Genomic DNA, 15,947 nt, shown 5'->3' with positions numbered 1-15,947 from the left:
GTTGGGAGGGGGGCTGGGCCAGGCCAAAAGGAAGCCCTTGACGTACATAGGAGAAGTCTTCAGCATTCTGGCAGAGGAGCTTGGGAAAAATGGCCTGCCTCTGGAACCGTTCTTCATCCTCAAAGATGTTGCCGTACATGAAGCCATTCATCATGGTGGAGTGGGCGTGGATGTCAATATAAAACTCCAGGCTTGTTTTCTGTTGAGAGAGAGGATAACAAATGAGAAGTCTGGGGTCACAGAGCTTTATCTTAAAGGGACCAGACAAATCACATGCTACATGCACACACATGTGGGTGCACACACCACACACACACACACACACACACACACACACACACTTCCTTTCAAGCTGGCCCTATCTGTCAGCCGATTCAGCAGCCATTGGCAATGCGCTTGGAGGTGTTGAGACATGCGAGGATCCATTTTTCCTCATTTTTAACACTATCTGCCCTCAGGGTCTGAGAGCACAACCATTCACATCCTTCTTCAGAGTTCTTTTAAAGAAGTAAGGTGTTTGCTGGGTTAAGTCCTGAACAGCTAATACATTTATGACTAAACACATTAGCAGCATTTGTTTCTCTGCTTAATTAGAAATACCTCCAGGTAACATGATTGTATTTATGCTCCTGCTTGTGGTTTTGCCCTGCCTGGGCCATTTCTAGCTGAGGGGATCTGGAGTAAATCATGGCCCTACTTAGAGCCTCAGCTTTCTTATTTGAAAAGTGGTTATTTTAATTCCAACCTCAGAGAGTTACAGGGGGAAATCAAACACTGCAATAATAATTACTATCATTTACTGCATATTTAGTGCATGCCAGGCTTCACTCTGGGAGCTTTACCTATGACATACTAGTTAATTCTATTATTTAACCTCATTTCATGATGCCACACCTACTCTCCAAGAATATATAAATACTGCATGGGGAAAAAACACCTCGTAACCTGTAAATATGATTGTGACTAGCCTTTCTCTGCTCTTTATTTACACATATGTAAGGCACTTCTTAGCTTGATCTGATATAATTTGTTAACATTCCGGTCCATGAGCTCCCTGAAGATAGGGCGATTGTCTGCAGAAAACCCAGAGCCAGTGCACAGAGAATGCTCAGGAGCGCATGCAGAATGACTGAACAAACAACCCCAATGAGATTACTCCACATGCAGTAATGGAATGGTAGGAACTGAGGATTTTTTAAGTCCTTAGAGCCTCAATGTCCCTCAAATCCAACCTTGTCTTCTTATACATCAGTCCAAGTTGTACCTATTAATCCTTCCTCATAGTGACAGAGGTCCCAAATGGGGAAGAGACCTATCCAAGCTCATGGCATAATGGGCTGAACCCCAGGTCTCCAGACACCTAGCACAGTTAACTCCTCATTATCAATTATGGTGGAAATAGCCAAGGCAGAATCTGGCCACCTATCTGCCCTGTTTCTAGCACGTGGTCCTGGGAAAGAAGAAAAGTCCATGCTTAGAAAGATTCTTCCTCCTTGGGACATTTTCAAACCAAGTTAAAACCAAATGAAAACCATGTTGTTTCTCGAACGTAAGCCTAATGGCTCTCATTTCATTTGCCTCAGAGTTGGAGTGAAGTGTTACGTCTTGCTGAGCTCCCAGTTTTCTGGGTGGCATAAGCTGTCTTCTGAGACATATAAGATGCACTTCTCTGTGTGATATTAAACTCATCATTTTCAGCTTTGGAGGTGGAATATACAATGATTCAACAGGAGCCCTATAAAAGTCGTCTTTGCAATTTTATTTTCTTCAATTGTCTCTCTTTTCCTCTGAGCTTTTGATGAGCTGCAGAGGAAAGGAGGAGGTAGAGAGATGACTTGAGAAATGAGGGAGGAAAAACTGCATTTTACATCTTTGGATGTCAGACCCAGAGTGGGCCTTGACACCGGTTTCTCTAACCTTTCCCAGACCAGCCTGGAGTGGACAGGTTGCTGGCCTCAGGCTGGCCAGTGAGTTAGTGAAGGAGAAGAATTAGAAACTGGATCTTCTGATAACTACTCTAAAGTGGCTTCCACTGCCCTATCCTGACACCTGGCACCTAATGTGGTTTAAATAATCAGCGGGTGAATTATATTGATTGATTTACATGGTTCAGAGTCAAAAGAAAAAAAAAGGAAGTATTTACAATGAAAAATCGCCTTTTTCACTGCTGTCCTCCGAACACCCAGTTTCACTCCCTAGAGGCAGCTCCTGTTGCCAGGTTTCATGCATCCTTCCAGAGATAGTTTATACACAAAGAAGTAAACATTCCTCCCCCTTCCTCCCAACACACACAAATGGTAGCACACTAAACACATAACTCAGAGCTGCTTATTTTCCCCTCTTAACATATCTCAGTACATAAAGAGTTACCTCATTCTTTTTTTTTTCAGATTAAGAGAGGAGAAGGGAGAGAGAAAGGGAGGGAGAGAAACATTGATCAGCTGCCTCTAGAGTGCCCCCAATGGGGGACCTAGCCTGTAACCCAGGCATGTGCCCTGACCAGGAATCAAACCTGTGACCTTTTGATTCATAGGCTGGCACACAACCCACTAAGCCACACCAGCAAGGGTATCTCATTCTTTTTAACAGCCACATATGAAGTCTTTAACCAGTCCTCTGTTATTGGACACTTATTTCCTTTTCCTGTTACAAACAATGTCTTAGTGATTGACACCATATTTCACACATACAATTATGTGTAGGATAAATTTCTAGAAGTAGAATTTTTGGGTCCTCTGTCCATTTGCAATTCTGATCAATATTGACAGATTAACCTCCTTAGAAGGATCATTTGTACTCCCAGCAATGTATTACAATGTCTTATTGTCAATTACCTTGACATGATGGGTGAAATCAATATTTTGGTATTGGCCAATTTGATGGGTGAAAATGACATCTCTGATTAGTTTTAACCTGAATTTCTCTTAGTATAATTATCTTTTATTATAGGGCTAAGTAGCTTTTCATATGATTAAGAACTATTTGCATTTTCTTTTCTATGAATTGTCTGTTTATTCTTTGTCTATTTTAAAAACTGAACTGTTGGGCTTTATTTGTTATTGATTTATGGAAACTTGATATTAGGAGAATTAGCTTTTACATGCTGTTCAAAATGTTTCTGCCCAGTTTGTCATTGTTTTTGACTTTCCTTCTGCAAGAACTTTTTGCCATGCAGAAATTTTTAAATGCTAATTTTTAATACAGATTTATCAATCTTTTCTTTTGTGGTTTCTGAATCAAATTTTCATTGTTTTTTGTACTACTTTTATTGCTTTGTTTTTCATATTTAAATATTTCCTTTTAAATTTTATTTACATAGTATAGGGTGTGAGGTAAGAATTAAACTTTATTGCTTGACACTACTTATTAAATTGTACACTAACTTTTTCACTAATTTTTTACACTATTTTGAAAAGCCATCTTTACCATATAATTTTTTGTATGTATCTGAGTTTACTTTTGTACTTTTGGTCAGTTCTAATCATTTTTCTATTCATGGATCAGTACTTTACAGTTTTAATTATATTAAGATTATAATGTATTTTAACATTTGGAGGGCTAGTATCACCTCATTATGCTTCTTTCCCTAAATTTTTCTATATTTTATTACATACTTTTGTATAATCTTTACAGTTATTTAGTTTTTCTTGTTCCCCCAAATCCTGTCAATATTTCAATATTTGTAATGCAATCATATTAGATTTTCATATTAATGTAGGAAGAATTGATTCTTATGACTAAGACTTCCAAGAATATGTTGTGACTTTCCATTTACTCAAGTTTTTTGGGGGGATGGGGTACAACAGGAAGTTTTTAAAGTTTTTTTTCCCATATAAACCTTAAACAGTTCTTTGGATGCCAAGGCAGTTTATATTTTTGATTATGTGATGTTTTCTTCCATTAAGTCTTCTAACTGATGGTTCTCCATAAATATAAACCTGCCTCTTGTTTTTAACACCTTAAAGTTTTACCCAGATACTTTACTAATTCTATTATTACTTGTAATAATTACTCTTTTGATCTTGTGTGATTTTCATTTGCTTTCTTATTCAAAAGACAATCACTGAGTACCTACTGTGTGTCATTGTTCTAGGCACTGGGGGTATGCATCAGGGAATGTTCTGGCCACTAAAGATAAAGCAGTAAATGCAACAGGAAATTCATGATCTCAAAGACTTTACATTCTATAGAGAAGGAAAATAGCCCTGGCTGGCATAGCTCAGTGGATTGAGCGCAGGGTGCGAACCAAAGTGTCGCAGGTTCGATTCCCAGTCAGGCCACATACCTGGGTTGCAGGCCACGGCCCCCCAGCAACCGCACATTGATGTTTCTCTCTCTCTCTTTATCCCTCCCTTCCCTCTCTAAAAATAAATAAATAAAATCTTTTAAAAAGTTCTATGATTTAAAAAAAGAGGAGGAAAATAAATCAGTTGGTAAATGTACAAAGTACATTTGCCATGGTACAAATGTACATGGTACTAATGCCATGGAGACAAATAAGGAACAGAAAGGGAATAAAAAGTAATAGAGGTTCTGGAGAAACAGAAACTTGAATGGAGTAGGAGAGTTACTCTTGAGGATATCAAGTGGAAGAGTTCCCAGAAGAAGGAGAAATAAATGCAAAAGCCAGATGCACTTGGCTTGTTTGAGGAACAGCAAGGAGGTGAGGACTCCTGGGAGCAGGGAGCAGGATGAATAAAGGGGGCAGGATGTCCAGGGCTTGTGATCTCATTACCTGTACATAGTAAGTTTGCCTCTTCTTTTTCTGTTTTTATGCTCCAAATTTTTTTCATGTCTAATGGCATTAGGTAATACGTCCAAAACAATGTTGAAAGATTAGTAGTTTCTATGATCCCTTCCTGCTGTGAGATTCTAGGGACTGAAATTATAGTAGGAAAAGGTATGAGAAATTTACCTGACTAGGATCTTAGTTTGAGTTCTAAGTTCTTTTTCTTCTTTATTACACATATTTAGCACATTTCTGGGAATGCCAAAGACTACAAACACTAATTCCAACAATATACTAATTATGTTTTGTGCCTAAACTGGTTTTAGAGATGCATATTGGCCCCATTAGACTGCAGCATGGAAGGCAGATGCAGGGTTCCTACCTCTAGTTTTAATGTTAACAGGACTGTGGACAAGCAGCAACTCTTCACTTTGCCTCAGTTTCCTCATATTTATTTATTAAAAAAATTTTTAGCCTCACCTGAGTACATACTTATTGACTTTTGAGAAAGGGAAGGGGAAGGAAAGAAAGAGGGAGAGAAACATCGATGAGAGAGAGAAACATCAAACAGTTGCCCCTTATACACACCCCGACCTGGGACCAAACCTTTAATCTAGGCAGGTGCCCTGACCAGGAATGAAACCCACGACCTTTTGGTTTACAGGATAACACTCCAACAAACTTAACCACAATGACCAGGACAGTTTCCTCATCTTGAAAAATGGTTGTTAAATAAGATACAGGAGATATGATTTCCTTAAACTTTTCATGATTTTTCCTCATTCTCAATTAAAAGAAATCTTTCATTATTTTCCAAACAGCTTCTTGCTTGTATATTGATATTGGTCCTTGTTACTGTATACCTAATCTGCTGATAAGAATGTCTGTCTGCCTAGGAGCTCTTTGAGGACATGGACCATGGCTGCACCACATCACATTACCTCCTACTTTTTCTACTACAATAGATTCCTCTCTGGTTTCCTTCCTACTTCAGAGTGATCTTTTTCAATGTAAACAAATCATGTCACTTCCCTAGTTAAAAGTGTCCTGCACCTCCTTGGTGCTCACAGGATACAGTCCAAGCCCCTTGAGGTATATTTAAAGCCCCCACACGATCTGGTCCTTGTCTCCTATCTTCTCCCAGTTTGTGCCACTTCTGGTCTGATATTCTTCACTCCAGTCATGCTGAGCTACCTAGAGCACCTGGAACTGCTGTGCTCATGACTTTGGTTCCTACACTTACACATAGTAAATATCTCCTCTGCCTAGAACACATTTTCTCTGTACTTGGCTCTGATGCAGCTTTAAAATATAAGGCAGAAACTGAGTATATGTTCACCAATCCCATTTCCTTTTCCTAGACCATGGAAGACATTTCACAGTCTCCCTTGTCATTTGGGATCTAATGGGGTGGGAGTGGTCATGAGAACTGCCACTTCCAGACCTGGCCATAAAACTCATATTCAATCACCCACATTTTCTCTTATTCTTGTGCATGGAAGCTATGTTTAAAAACAATGGTATCACCCACATTTTCTCTTATTCTTGTGCATGGAAGATATGTGTAAAAACAATGGTATCGTACAAATCAACACTGGGAGGAACGTGGCCAGGAGAGTTACCTGACTTGATCAGACTGTAATGAACCTTTACTGTATTAAGCCACTGAGATTTGGGGATTGCTTGTTACAGCAGCTAACATTATTCATCTGACTAGTACAAAATCTCAATTCTAATAGCCTTATTTTATCCCTCAGGATGAGTTAACAGCCTTCTCTGTGCTCTGATAATTCAAGATACAAATCTCTTTCATGGCACTTACCACATGACATAATAATGCTTTGCTTATTCCATCTCCCATTAGAGTGTGAGCTGTTTCAGGACAGGAACCATGCATTGTTAATTTTTTAAAATCGGACCTGGGCCAGGCCTAATATGTAATAGGTTACCATTTAAGATCTGGCAAAGGAATGAATAGAAAATGAACTGATGGAAGAGTGAATTAAATGGATGAGCAGGGACATTTTAAGTTTCTTTCAGCTGTCACATGAGGTCCTTTTCTGTGGCCAAGTCAGTGCAAGGCATGTGTCACTAGTGCAGGGCCCTTAATTACAATTTGGGATTGAGAATGGAAGTGGGGGAAAGCACCTCTGTTCCTTCCTTCTAAACTTAAGAACCTTAATTAAAACCAAGTGATGAAGGGCTGTCCCCTTGCCAGCAGCCAAATAGCTCATCCTGCAATCAGGGGCCCGAAGAGTAAATTAAAATCAGTGCCAATAAAATTAAAACTACCTTAGGGCATATTTGCAACATAATTTAGTGCGGAGTTTGCTTCTTCCCAGACACTGAGGAGGAAGTTTTTTTTCCTTTCTACATTCTGAGCTGCTGCCGTGCCTCACCTCACTGGGCACAGGCCCAGAACCTGAGCCTTCAAGCTGTGATGTGCTGCTGAATCCTTCCCATTCGGGCAGCACTTCAGGGTTTATCTCAGATTCAATCCAATGAAGGAAGAGAAATGCAATCCAGGAAGGGCAGAGGCATTTATCTCGGGTTTGGAGATGAGAAACTAAAGCTTGGCAGGGCTGACGGCAAGTTGAGAAGGACGAGAGCTGCTTTATTGATTCCAGCGTTACAGAGGAGGGACTGAAGCTCTGAGAGCTTTCAGTAACTTTCCCAGGATTTTGCATCAGGAAGTGGCAGACCTGGGATTCAAACCCAGGCCTCTAGTTCCAAGCAGGTGTCCTGCACCCTGCTGTGCTCCCAGGAGCTTGCAGTGCCTAGTAAGGCAACCTCACGGATCATACATAGTAAGAAAGCTCTAGAGAGAATCATTCATTTCTGAGCTGGGGGCCTATGGGGCCTGGGGACTGACCCTGTCAGGCTTAGCCTCCCCAACAGCCATGAGGTGGGGACTGGGAGGAGCAAGGAGTGGTAGAGACCTTCCAGACAGCTCCCCTGCAGAGATTTGTCCCAGAAAGCTGTTTCCCCATGCGCCTCAGGCAAAATAAAGCCCCAAATATATTCTTTTCATAATCAACTAAAGTATCTCTATGTCTGCTTTTTTCTCCCTCTTAAGTTAAAGTGGGTATTTATGCAAGTCAGGGTGCTATCTTAAGGCAGAAAAAAAGTTTTCAGAAAAGTTGAGAATTCTTTCTTTAAAAACAACTCAGCAAAACAAACTAACAAAACCACATAAAGGTCTTTTATTGTGCAGAGTCCAGGTCTTGGAAGTGGCACGACTAAGACTTCTCTCTTCTACTATACCCAGAATGTGTCTGGAGAGAAACTTCAGCCACAGAAAAATATGGGAACAAAAAGGAGCAATCATATAAGAAACCCATGGGGCCTGCCCAGGAAAATGAGGGGATGGGCTGTGGACACTTCAGTTCCTGCCTCTGTCTATCCTACACTCCAGCCCTAAATGCCACCTGCAACTTCCTAAGCACAGGCTGTTTTTCCTACTCTGTGCTTCTGCGTGTGAGATTCCTGCAGGCAGGAATGCCTACTTCCCCTGCATCCTCTTCTCCCCGACCCATGAAACATCTTGCTCAAATTTCAGTCAGGCCCAATGGGCCCTGTCCAAGAAGCCTTTTTTGACTTTCCCAGAAACTGCAGCTTTCTTATCTGGACTCCACAGATTCTTCAAATAGCTTTCTGTTATAGTGTTCATCATCCAGGATGCTCATTCATTCATTCATTCATTCATTTGACAAATATTTACTGTGAACCTGCTATGTTCCAGGACCTGAGGGTGAATAACAGATGAGATTTCTACCTGTAAGGACCTGGTAGCTAGCTCAGTGGGAACAACAGACCATGAACAGCAGCTAAGCAAGGTGACTGCAGATTGTAATACATGCTAGGCATGCCCTAAGGTAAGCCACAGGATGCTGACTAACTGGGTGAATGGGTCAACTTTAGATAGCGTAATTAGGAAAGGCCTCTGACATTTGAGCTTAGCCTTGAAGGATGACAACAATGAGCCATTCAAAGAAGCTGGCAAGACAGTTCTGGGCAAATAAAGGCCCTGAAGCAAGGATGAGGGTGGCATTTTCAATAACCGGAGGGAAGACCAGTGGCTGGATTGTGATGGACCCTGGAGGTGAGCCTGAAGAGAGGTTCCTAGGGTCAGGCTCACACAGGGCCTTGCAGGCTGGGTCAGAGTACAGAGTTTATCCTACAGACAGCAGAAAGCCATCTTAATAGGGGGGTTCTGTAAAGCCTTAACTTGTCTGTCACATAGGTAATCAATTGTCATGGGGCATGAGTAGAGGCAGGTGAACAGTTCCCCCAAAACTGATCATAGTAGCTTGAGCTGGAGTGATGGCAGTAGACATAAAAAAGGCAGGTCATATTTGATCAATATTTTGCCTATACCTCCAGAGGTCCTGCACATGGATTATATGGAGGAAATATCAAACACAGATCAAGGGTTTATGACTTCAGCAACTGAGTAGATGGTCATGCCATGTAGAGAGGTGGAGACGACTTGGATGAAGCCCAGTTGGACAGTGGTAAGGGAATCAAGAGTCCTGATGCCGAATATCACACTGGAAGTATCAGCAGGCAATTACGTATGTGCAAACAGAACCCTGGGGAGAGGACTGGAGCTGTAAAGGTGGCATCATCAGCACAGTGGTGCTAGTTATCACTGCCAGGAGATAGTGTAGATTTAGAAGAGGTCCTGGAGCGTGGGGCCCTCTACAACTGAGAGTTTAGGTAGAGAAGAAAGACAAGGAGAATGGAGTGGCTGAGGAAGTGGGATGAAACAAGGACAAATTCATGGAAACCAACAGAGGAAAAAAAGGAGGGAGTGATCTGTGAACCCTCTGAAGGCTGAGATCACACCTGGTCCCCCTCTGCATTCCCAGGGCTTCTCATATAGCACAGAGAATGTACTCAGGAGACATTTGTAGAGTGACTACATTAACAAATGAATGAGTGGACCGGCAATCCTGGGCTCAGAAAAAGGGTGTGTTAATAGGAGTCTCAAGACCTAGATTCTATCCAGAGGGGCTTTGGAGGGAGGATAATAGTAAAAATAGAGCACTTACTGCTACACCAGGCACTCATTGATCCTCCCGCAACTCTATCAGATAGAAATGTCATTTACAAATAAGGAAACTGAGAAATAGAAAGGGTAGGTAACTTGACCAGGGAACCTGCAGATCACATAGTGGTCACTGGCAGAACCCGACAACCTGGCCCTGAAGTCCATGTTCTTAACCAAACCATGGCACTCCACTGAAAGCTCCTGACATCCCCTGAGTACTTCCTGTGTAAGGCTTATAATGGTTCTTACAACAGTCCTATGGGGTAAGTACTTTTATGATCATATACAGAAACTGAGGCAAAGAGCTTGCATATGGCAGGGCTTCAAACCCCAGTCTTTCTGAACGAAGGCTAAGCTTATCATCTCTAAACTATTCAGAGTGGCCCGGCCCCTGCTTCTGTGGCCTCTTTGGCTTCAGCAGAATAAACTTTATGCCAGAGGAAATCTGTGAGAATAATGCTTAGGTATGAGTTGGGGAAGCACCAATAGCAGCAGGATGAGGAGTAAAAGCATTTTTCTACTTCTAATTTGTTTGTTACAACCCGCTCTACTTAAAAGTGATCAGTAAAATCTGCCTGTAAACAGAAGCATTTCTATATCTCCTCCCTGTAAGGACCCAGGAAGAACAAGGTCTGGCCTGTCAGGAGTGAGCCTTCCTCTGTTTCTACCACCTCCTCCACCTTGGCCCAGAAAAAAGACAAAAGACCAGAGGCTCAGCATGGGAGGTTTGGGTTCATAACAGACCTTTCCAGGACAAAAGAAGAACTCCTGACCTCAGCCTCCTGTCCCTATAGCAGTGAGTGGTGACCCCAAAATTGACCATGACAAAGTTGATGATGAGAGAAGAAGGGTAGTCATGGGACAAGTGTGGTTCGGGGATCTGGTGGACTTGGCTTCAGGGGTCAGCTTAGCCGTGGGTGAGCTTTTATGGCCTGTAGGAGTTGCTTTCCTTTTCTGAGCCTCAGTTTTCTCACCTAAAAATGGGGGTAAATAATCCCAACCTCACAGGAGTGTCATGAACTTAAATAAGGTAACTGGTATTGCACCTAGCAAACTGTCTGGCAGCCTGTATGCACTCTCAATACATTCTTTCCAATCACATGGCGATACTAAGTGTGGGTGCTGTGCTTGGCACCAGGAATACAGACCTCTTTGAGCTCAAAACCTTGCAGGGAAATGAGTGTTTTGAAAGTAATTGCATGCACAATGAAAGGTTTGAGGCGAGGTGAAGGAGCTGTTGTAACATAGGAGAGGGGCTGGGAGACCCAGCTTATATCAATGTAAGTTCCTTCCTTTTTCAATAGGACCTCTACTGACAATAATCATCATCTTGCATATTTTTGGAGTTTATAAACCATTGCCACACAAAATTAACTCATTTAATTCTCTCAATAATCCACTGAGGTAAAGGGGACCATGATCTTATTTCTCAGAAGAAGCTCAGAGGCTGGCTTGTCAAGCTCTCCTACCAACTTAGGGCCTGAACTGGAATTCTAACTTACATCTCACCTCCTCCAAAGCTTCTGCTTGATCCTCACCCTTGGGGGTCACTCAGGTGCCCACTCCTGCATCAAGAGTGGACCTACATGCCAGTGGAGGAGCCAGACTCTCCCTTAAAGCCCCAGTCTGAACAGGAAGATGAGACAAACTAAGAGGACTGAGATATAATATTTAAGCCTGTGAGAGCCAAGGGACATTTTAATTTCATAATTAAAAGTTAATGTTACTTCATTATAAATCAAAGGCTGATGAAACTAGGGCACCCCCAGGAACATATTAGGAACTCAATAAATATCTGTGGCCTGAATATTTGGAGACATCTCCTACAGGAGTGTGTTAGCTGATCAAGAAAGGTAATAACATACATCTAACCAAGGATCTGAGGGGGATGGTAGGTCCTCAGTAAATGTTAGTTCCTTTCTTCCCAGGAAACTCCTCTTGGCTCTCCTACTAACATGCTCTGTGACTCTGGAAGAGTCCATTTCCTCCCTTCCATTTCCCCAATTAGAGAATGGATTTGGTGATTTCTTGGGGCCCATTATGCCTGGAGATTCTTATATCATTCAATCATCTCATCTTCCTGCTTTGTGCTGTTTTGTTTGTTTTTTCTCCTTCCTTTGGCCTCTGAAGGCAACTCCTGCCAGCCTTTCCCCCCTCACCCCATTCGGGACCTGAGTGCACACCCTTTTCCTTGGCATAGCCCTGTGGTGAGAGCCTGCTACAAGGCAGCCATTCAACATTTTCCCCATGCTAACACAGGCTTCCCTTTTGGTAGAGTCGGTATCACTGTTTTTCAAAGAAGTGTTCAGGGGTGCCAACATTCATGCTGAAAATATCTACTTCATCCTGGAGAAAAGTAAGAAGGTTCCTATCTGCTTTGTAGGTGGCTAGGGGAGAGGAGGCGGAGACAAGAAAGGTGCAGGCAGGGATCTGATGTCTGTTCCTTTACTCTTTCTCCCCTTCCTGCTATCCTCTCTCATCTGGTCCCTCCTCTCTTCTCTTTCTTCATTCCTTTGCTCATTCTATTCCCCCTTTCCTACCTCTCTCTCTTTTCACAGTGTGGTAAGAAAGACAGACAAAGAAACAAGTGGATAAGCCTTCCAGGTGCCCTGAGTAAAGATACAGCTGTAGGAACCATTGATTTACTGGGTGGTTCAGAAAGACTCTGTAGAGCAGGAGACTGTTGAACAGGTGTTGAAAGACAAGAAGGTGTTCATATAGTGGATGATAAGGAACGGAGCCCCCAGAGGAGAGAAATATGTTTTAGGCAAAAGGATCTGTGAGAGCAAAAACCCCAAGACCAAAAGGACTGGGCCCACTAAGGGAACTCTAAGGTGTCTGGTATGATTGAAGGCCATGAGTGGCGTGGGGTGAGGGAAGGGACTGGAGAGGCATCCATGGGTGCACTCATGGAAGGCCCTGCAAGACACTGTAAGGTCAGTACTTTTTCTATAGAGTAAAAAATACAGAAAAGGATTTTATGAAAGTATAACATGGTTATGTTTACATTTTAGAAAGATTGTTCTGGGAGCAGTAATGAGGAAGAATTGGAGGTTATAAGACTCAAAGTCACGTAGAGTAGTTAGCCCTTTTTGTTATAGTCCAAGTGAGAAGTAATTGATAAGGTGAGGAATGAAAGCAGGAGCAGGAGAATGAGAAGAAGGCTACAGATATGAGACCTATTATAAAGTAAGGTTGACAGGGCTGGATGTGGGACCTAAATTTGGATTAATTTCCAGGTGTCTGGCTTGGGTGGCTGGGTGGTTGAACCATTCACTGAAACTGGGAATGTCACCATCTTATAAGTTTGAGTTGGGTATTTTCCCCTAGGTGCTTGTCCTCAGTTAGAGTGGGATGCTATCAGATGGTCTATGGTATTAGGTTATGTCATTTTGATACAAAGAAATCAGTTGCCTCCTAAACATGAAAATTTGAATGAAAAAACTATGTTTCCCATGTAATCATATGTTTCTGAAAAACAATAGAGCTCTTTATGAATATAGAAAGGCATAAGTATTGCACACTTTCGATAGAATATAGAATCAGAACAAGACTTTAAAATATATATACTCATACACCTGGGTCCCCAACTGGAATGTAAATGGGACGAGGCAGGGGTTTTGTCAAGCTATTACTTTGCTCCAGGCTTTCACTGCCTCTGAGGAGAAGAAATCGATTGTCAGGGACTGCACCACTCAGCCAGGAGGCAGTGAGGAGTGAGGGGGCACCTGTGCGAGGTGAGCAATGGTAGGACCACCAGGCAGTGTAAGGACACACCAGGCTTTATCTCTTGGTTTGAAGGAAATGGTACAGTCTCCTTCCTCTAAATCCATATGAAAACCATTATCAAAATCACATAGAATAAGTTTGTGGCTTCTTTGGCTCTTTGAATTATCTGGAATTTTCTCCCCACCCCCTTTCCTTTGACACATGAAATACTATCAACAACCTATACAACTATAATCATTGTCTCACTCTCACCACACCCATTTCACAGATGAAAATGGCTCCAGACCACACAGCTAAGGAGCGGCAGAGTCAGAGATAAATCTAGGTCCTTCTATCCACAGTACGAGTTCTTCCTGTGTCATTCTGTTTTGATCTTCTGCTTTAGGCCTAGTCCCAAGGGAGCCAAGGGAGCAGATTAACAGCAGGCATGGGAGCTATTTCCCGTAGATGGACATGAGGTTCTTGACTACCTGTCTCCCTCTGCAACCTCCTTTCCTAGCATCTGCCAACAGGATCCAAGGCTTTTGTCATGCCACACCCACAGAGGAAGGGCAATGCTCTTCGGTGCCTGCCACGCCCTCACTTATGCTGTTCCTGCAGCCAATGAGGCCTTTCTCTCGGAAGTCCTCCTCCAGGGCCTGACACAAGCATCTCTTTCTCTGTGAAGAATTCCTTAAAGCACCCACGTATGGTTGGCCATGCCCTATCTCATTTACATTGTCACTCAGCCTTCCACTTCCATTATCCTCACCTCACAGCTCCATGATTGTTGCTGTGTGTCTGTAGCCCCCGCTGGCCAAGACCTAAACTGTTTGCATCTCCAACACCTAGCACAGTGCCTGGCACATGGAAGGTGCTGAGGAAATCCTACGGGATAAATAAATGGATGAGTTAAGGAGGGAGAAGAAAACATCCCTGAGCAGAGATAACCTTCATCCTTGATCTTCTGTGAGAAATGTTGGGAGAGAGAAGGGCAGACATCAAAGGGGTATAATGAGTAAAAATTCTTCCCTATTCTCTCTGGGTTCTCCCTGCCCCCCCTTTTTTCTTGCTATTGGGACACAAACAAAGAGTACATCATAGGCAAAGATGTATTTCCTGTTTATTGCCACCAGGTTAGTAACAGTAATGGTGGGAGAAGAAGATGAGGTCTTATGTAAAGTCCTGCATTGCAGATTGTGCTGCTGATGTAAAGAACTCAATAAAGTGTAACGCTTTAATCATAGAGATAAACATCACAGAGCAGCTTCCCACAGGCTCCCAGGGCCTAAGACAAAGTAGTTGTGGGGGAAGGAGAGATGAGAGAGGAATATTATCAGGCATCAGAAAAGTTATGCTTGGGCTTTTGTGGGTTTTTCCCTCTGTCTCTAAAAAATGGAATAAGATTTTCCTATCTTCTTCCAAGACATTTTGTATGAATTTCTGTATTCTCTGGAGGACATGCTCAGACTTCTAGGGGAAGATGTGCTCATTCTTTGTAAAAATTGATTTGTTTAGGGAGAACTGAATTCCTGCCTTTTAAGTGACTCAGAGCCTTTAAGAAAACAGGGACTCTCTGAAAATTTCTTTTACAAAAAGGATTGGAATGGAGGTAGAAGGTGGGTAACAGTAAAACCTCCATTTTTATGAGGACTTGTGATGTGGGAGAAAGATCACAGCAGGTGAAAAGTCAAATTAGGAAAGGAGAAAATGAGAGCTCTGGCACCAACTTGGCCAACTTTGGGAAAATCACCTTCGTGCCTCTGTGACCCAGTTTCATCACCCTTCCAGTAGGACCCTGCACTAGCTGACCTCTGAAGGTCACTCCTGCTCTGACACATCACACTCTGTAAGGCTCTGGGCAAGGAGGCCTGGGCTTGGCTTTTGACATTGGCTGTTATGGTTCTGGACTCTTGTAGCAGCCACTGATCTGACCTCTCTGCTTCCACTCAAAACACCTTCTTCCCTCTCTCATCACCCAAATCCACTCTTCCTTCTACACTCAGAGTGATCAATTTATAACAAGAGGAAACTATACATACACCGTGGAGCCAAGCTGAGGTAAGGGCCAGCAAGATGACCTGGGGCAGGAGCTTTGAAAAGCAAGGAAGGCAATGGACCGAGAGTGGAGGGAGTGAGGCAGAGTCAGGGAAGGGGGTTCAGAGAGGCAATGGAGGGCCAGATCACGGGGGCCTCACAGCTCATTGACAGGACATCACCACCTCCAGATACAATCTGAGCGCTTCCTGAGGCAGTGGGAATACAGCTGATGTTTGCAGACAGGGGACACAGCTGTAAGGCAGCATGTGATGCCCACAGATCATGAAAAGAGTAGGGCTTTGAGACTGGAGATCCAGGTTCAAACCCTGAACTGGCTTTGTGACATTGAAGGAGTCATTTTATTTCTCTGAGTCTCAGTTTCCTTGTCAGTAGATAGGAAGTGACAACAGCACCATG

The 15,947-nt window shown here is 42.7% G+C and overlaps 1 protein-coding gene across 2 annotated transcripts in view; it reads right to left on the bottom strand.

The window, feature by feature from the left end:
• Positions 1-15,947, bottom strand: part of LOC123831221 (BEN domain-containing protein 5) — a 237,458-nt gene that overhangs the window by 57,811 nt on the left and 163,700 nt on the right. For both annotated transcript variants that reach the window (XM_045858033.1, XM_045858024.1), the window contains exon 7: positions 47-199. In XM_045858033.1, coding sequence (XP_045713989.1) covers positions 47-199 — 153 coding nt within the window. The remainder of the gene's footprint in view (positions 1-46; positions 200-15,947) is intronic.

The sequence above is a fragment of the Phyllostomus hastatus genome, unplaced genomic scaffold (assembly GCF_019186645.2).
Source record: "Phyllostomus hastatus isolate PE091 unplaced genomic scaffold, TTU_PhHast_1.1 phas_contig_147, whole genome shotgun sequence".
In the NCBI taxonomy this organism is placed as follows: domain Eukaryota; kingdom Metazoa; phylum Chordata; class Mammalia; order Chiroptera; family Phyllostomidae; genus Phyllostomus; species Phyllostomus hastatus.
This window is presented reverse-complemented; position numbering and strand designations above follow the sequence as displayed.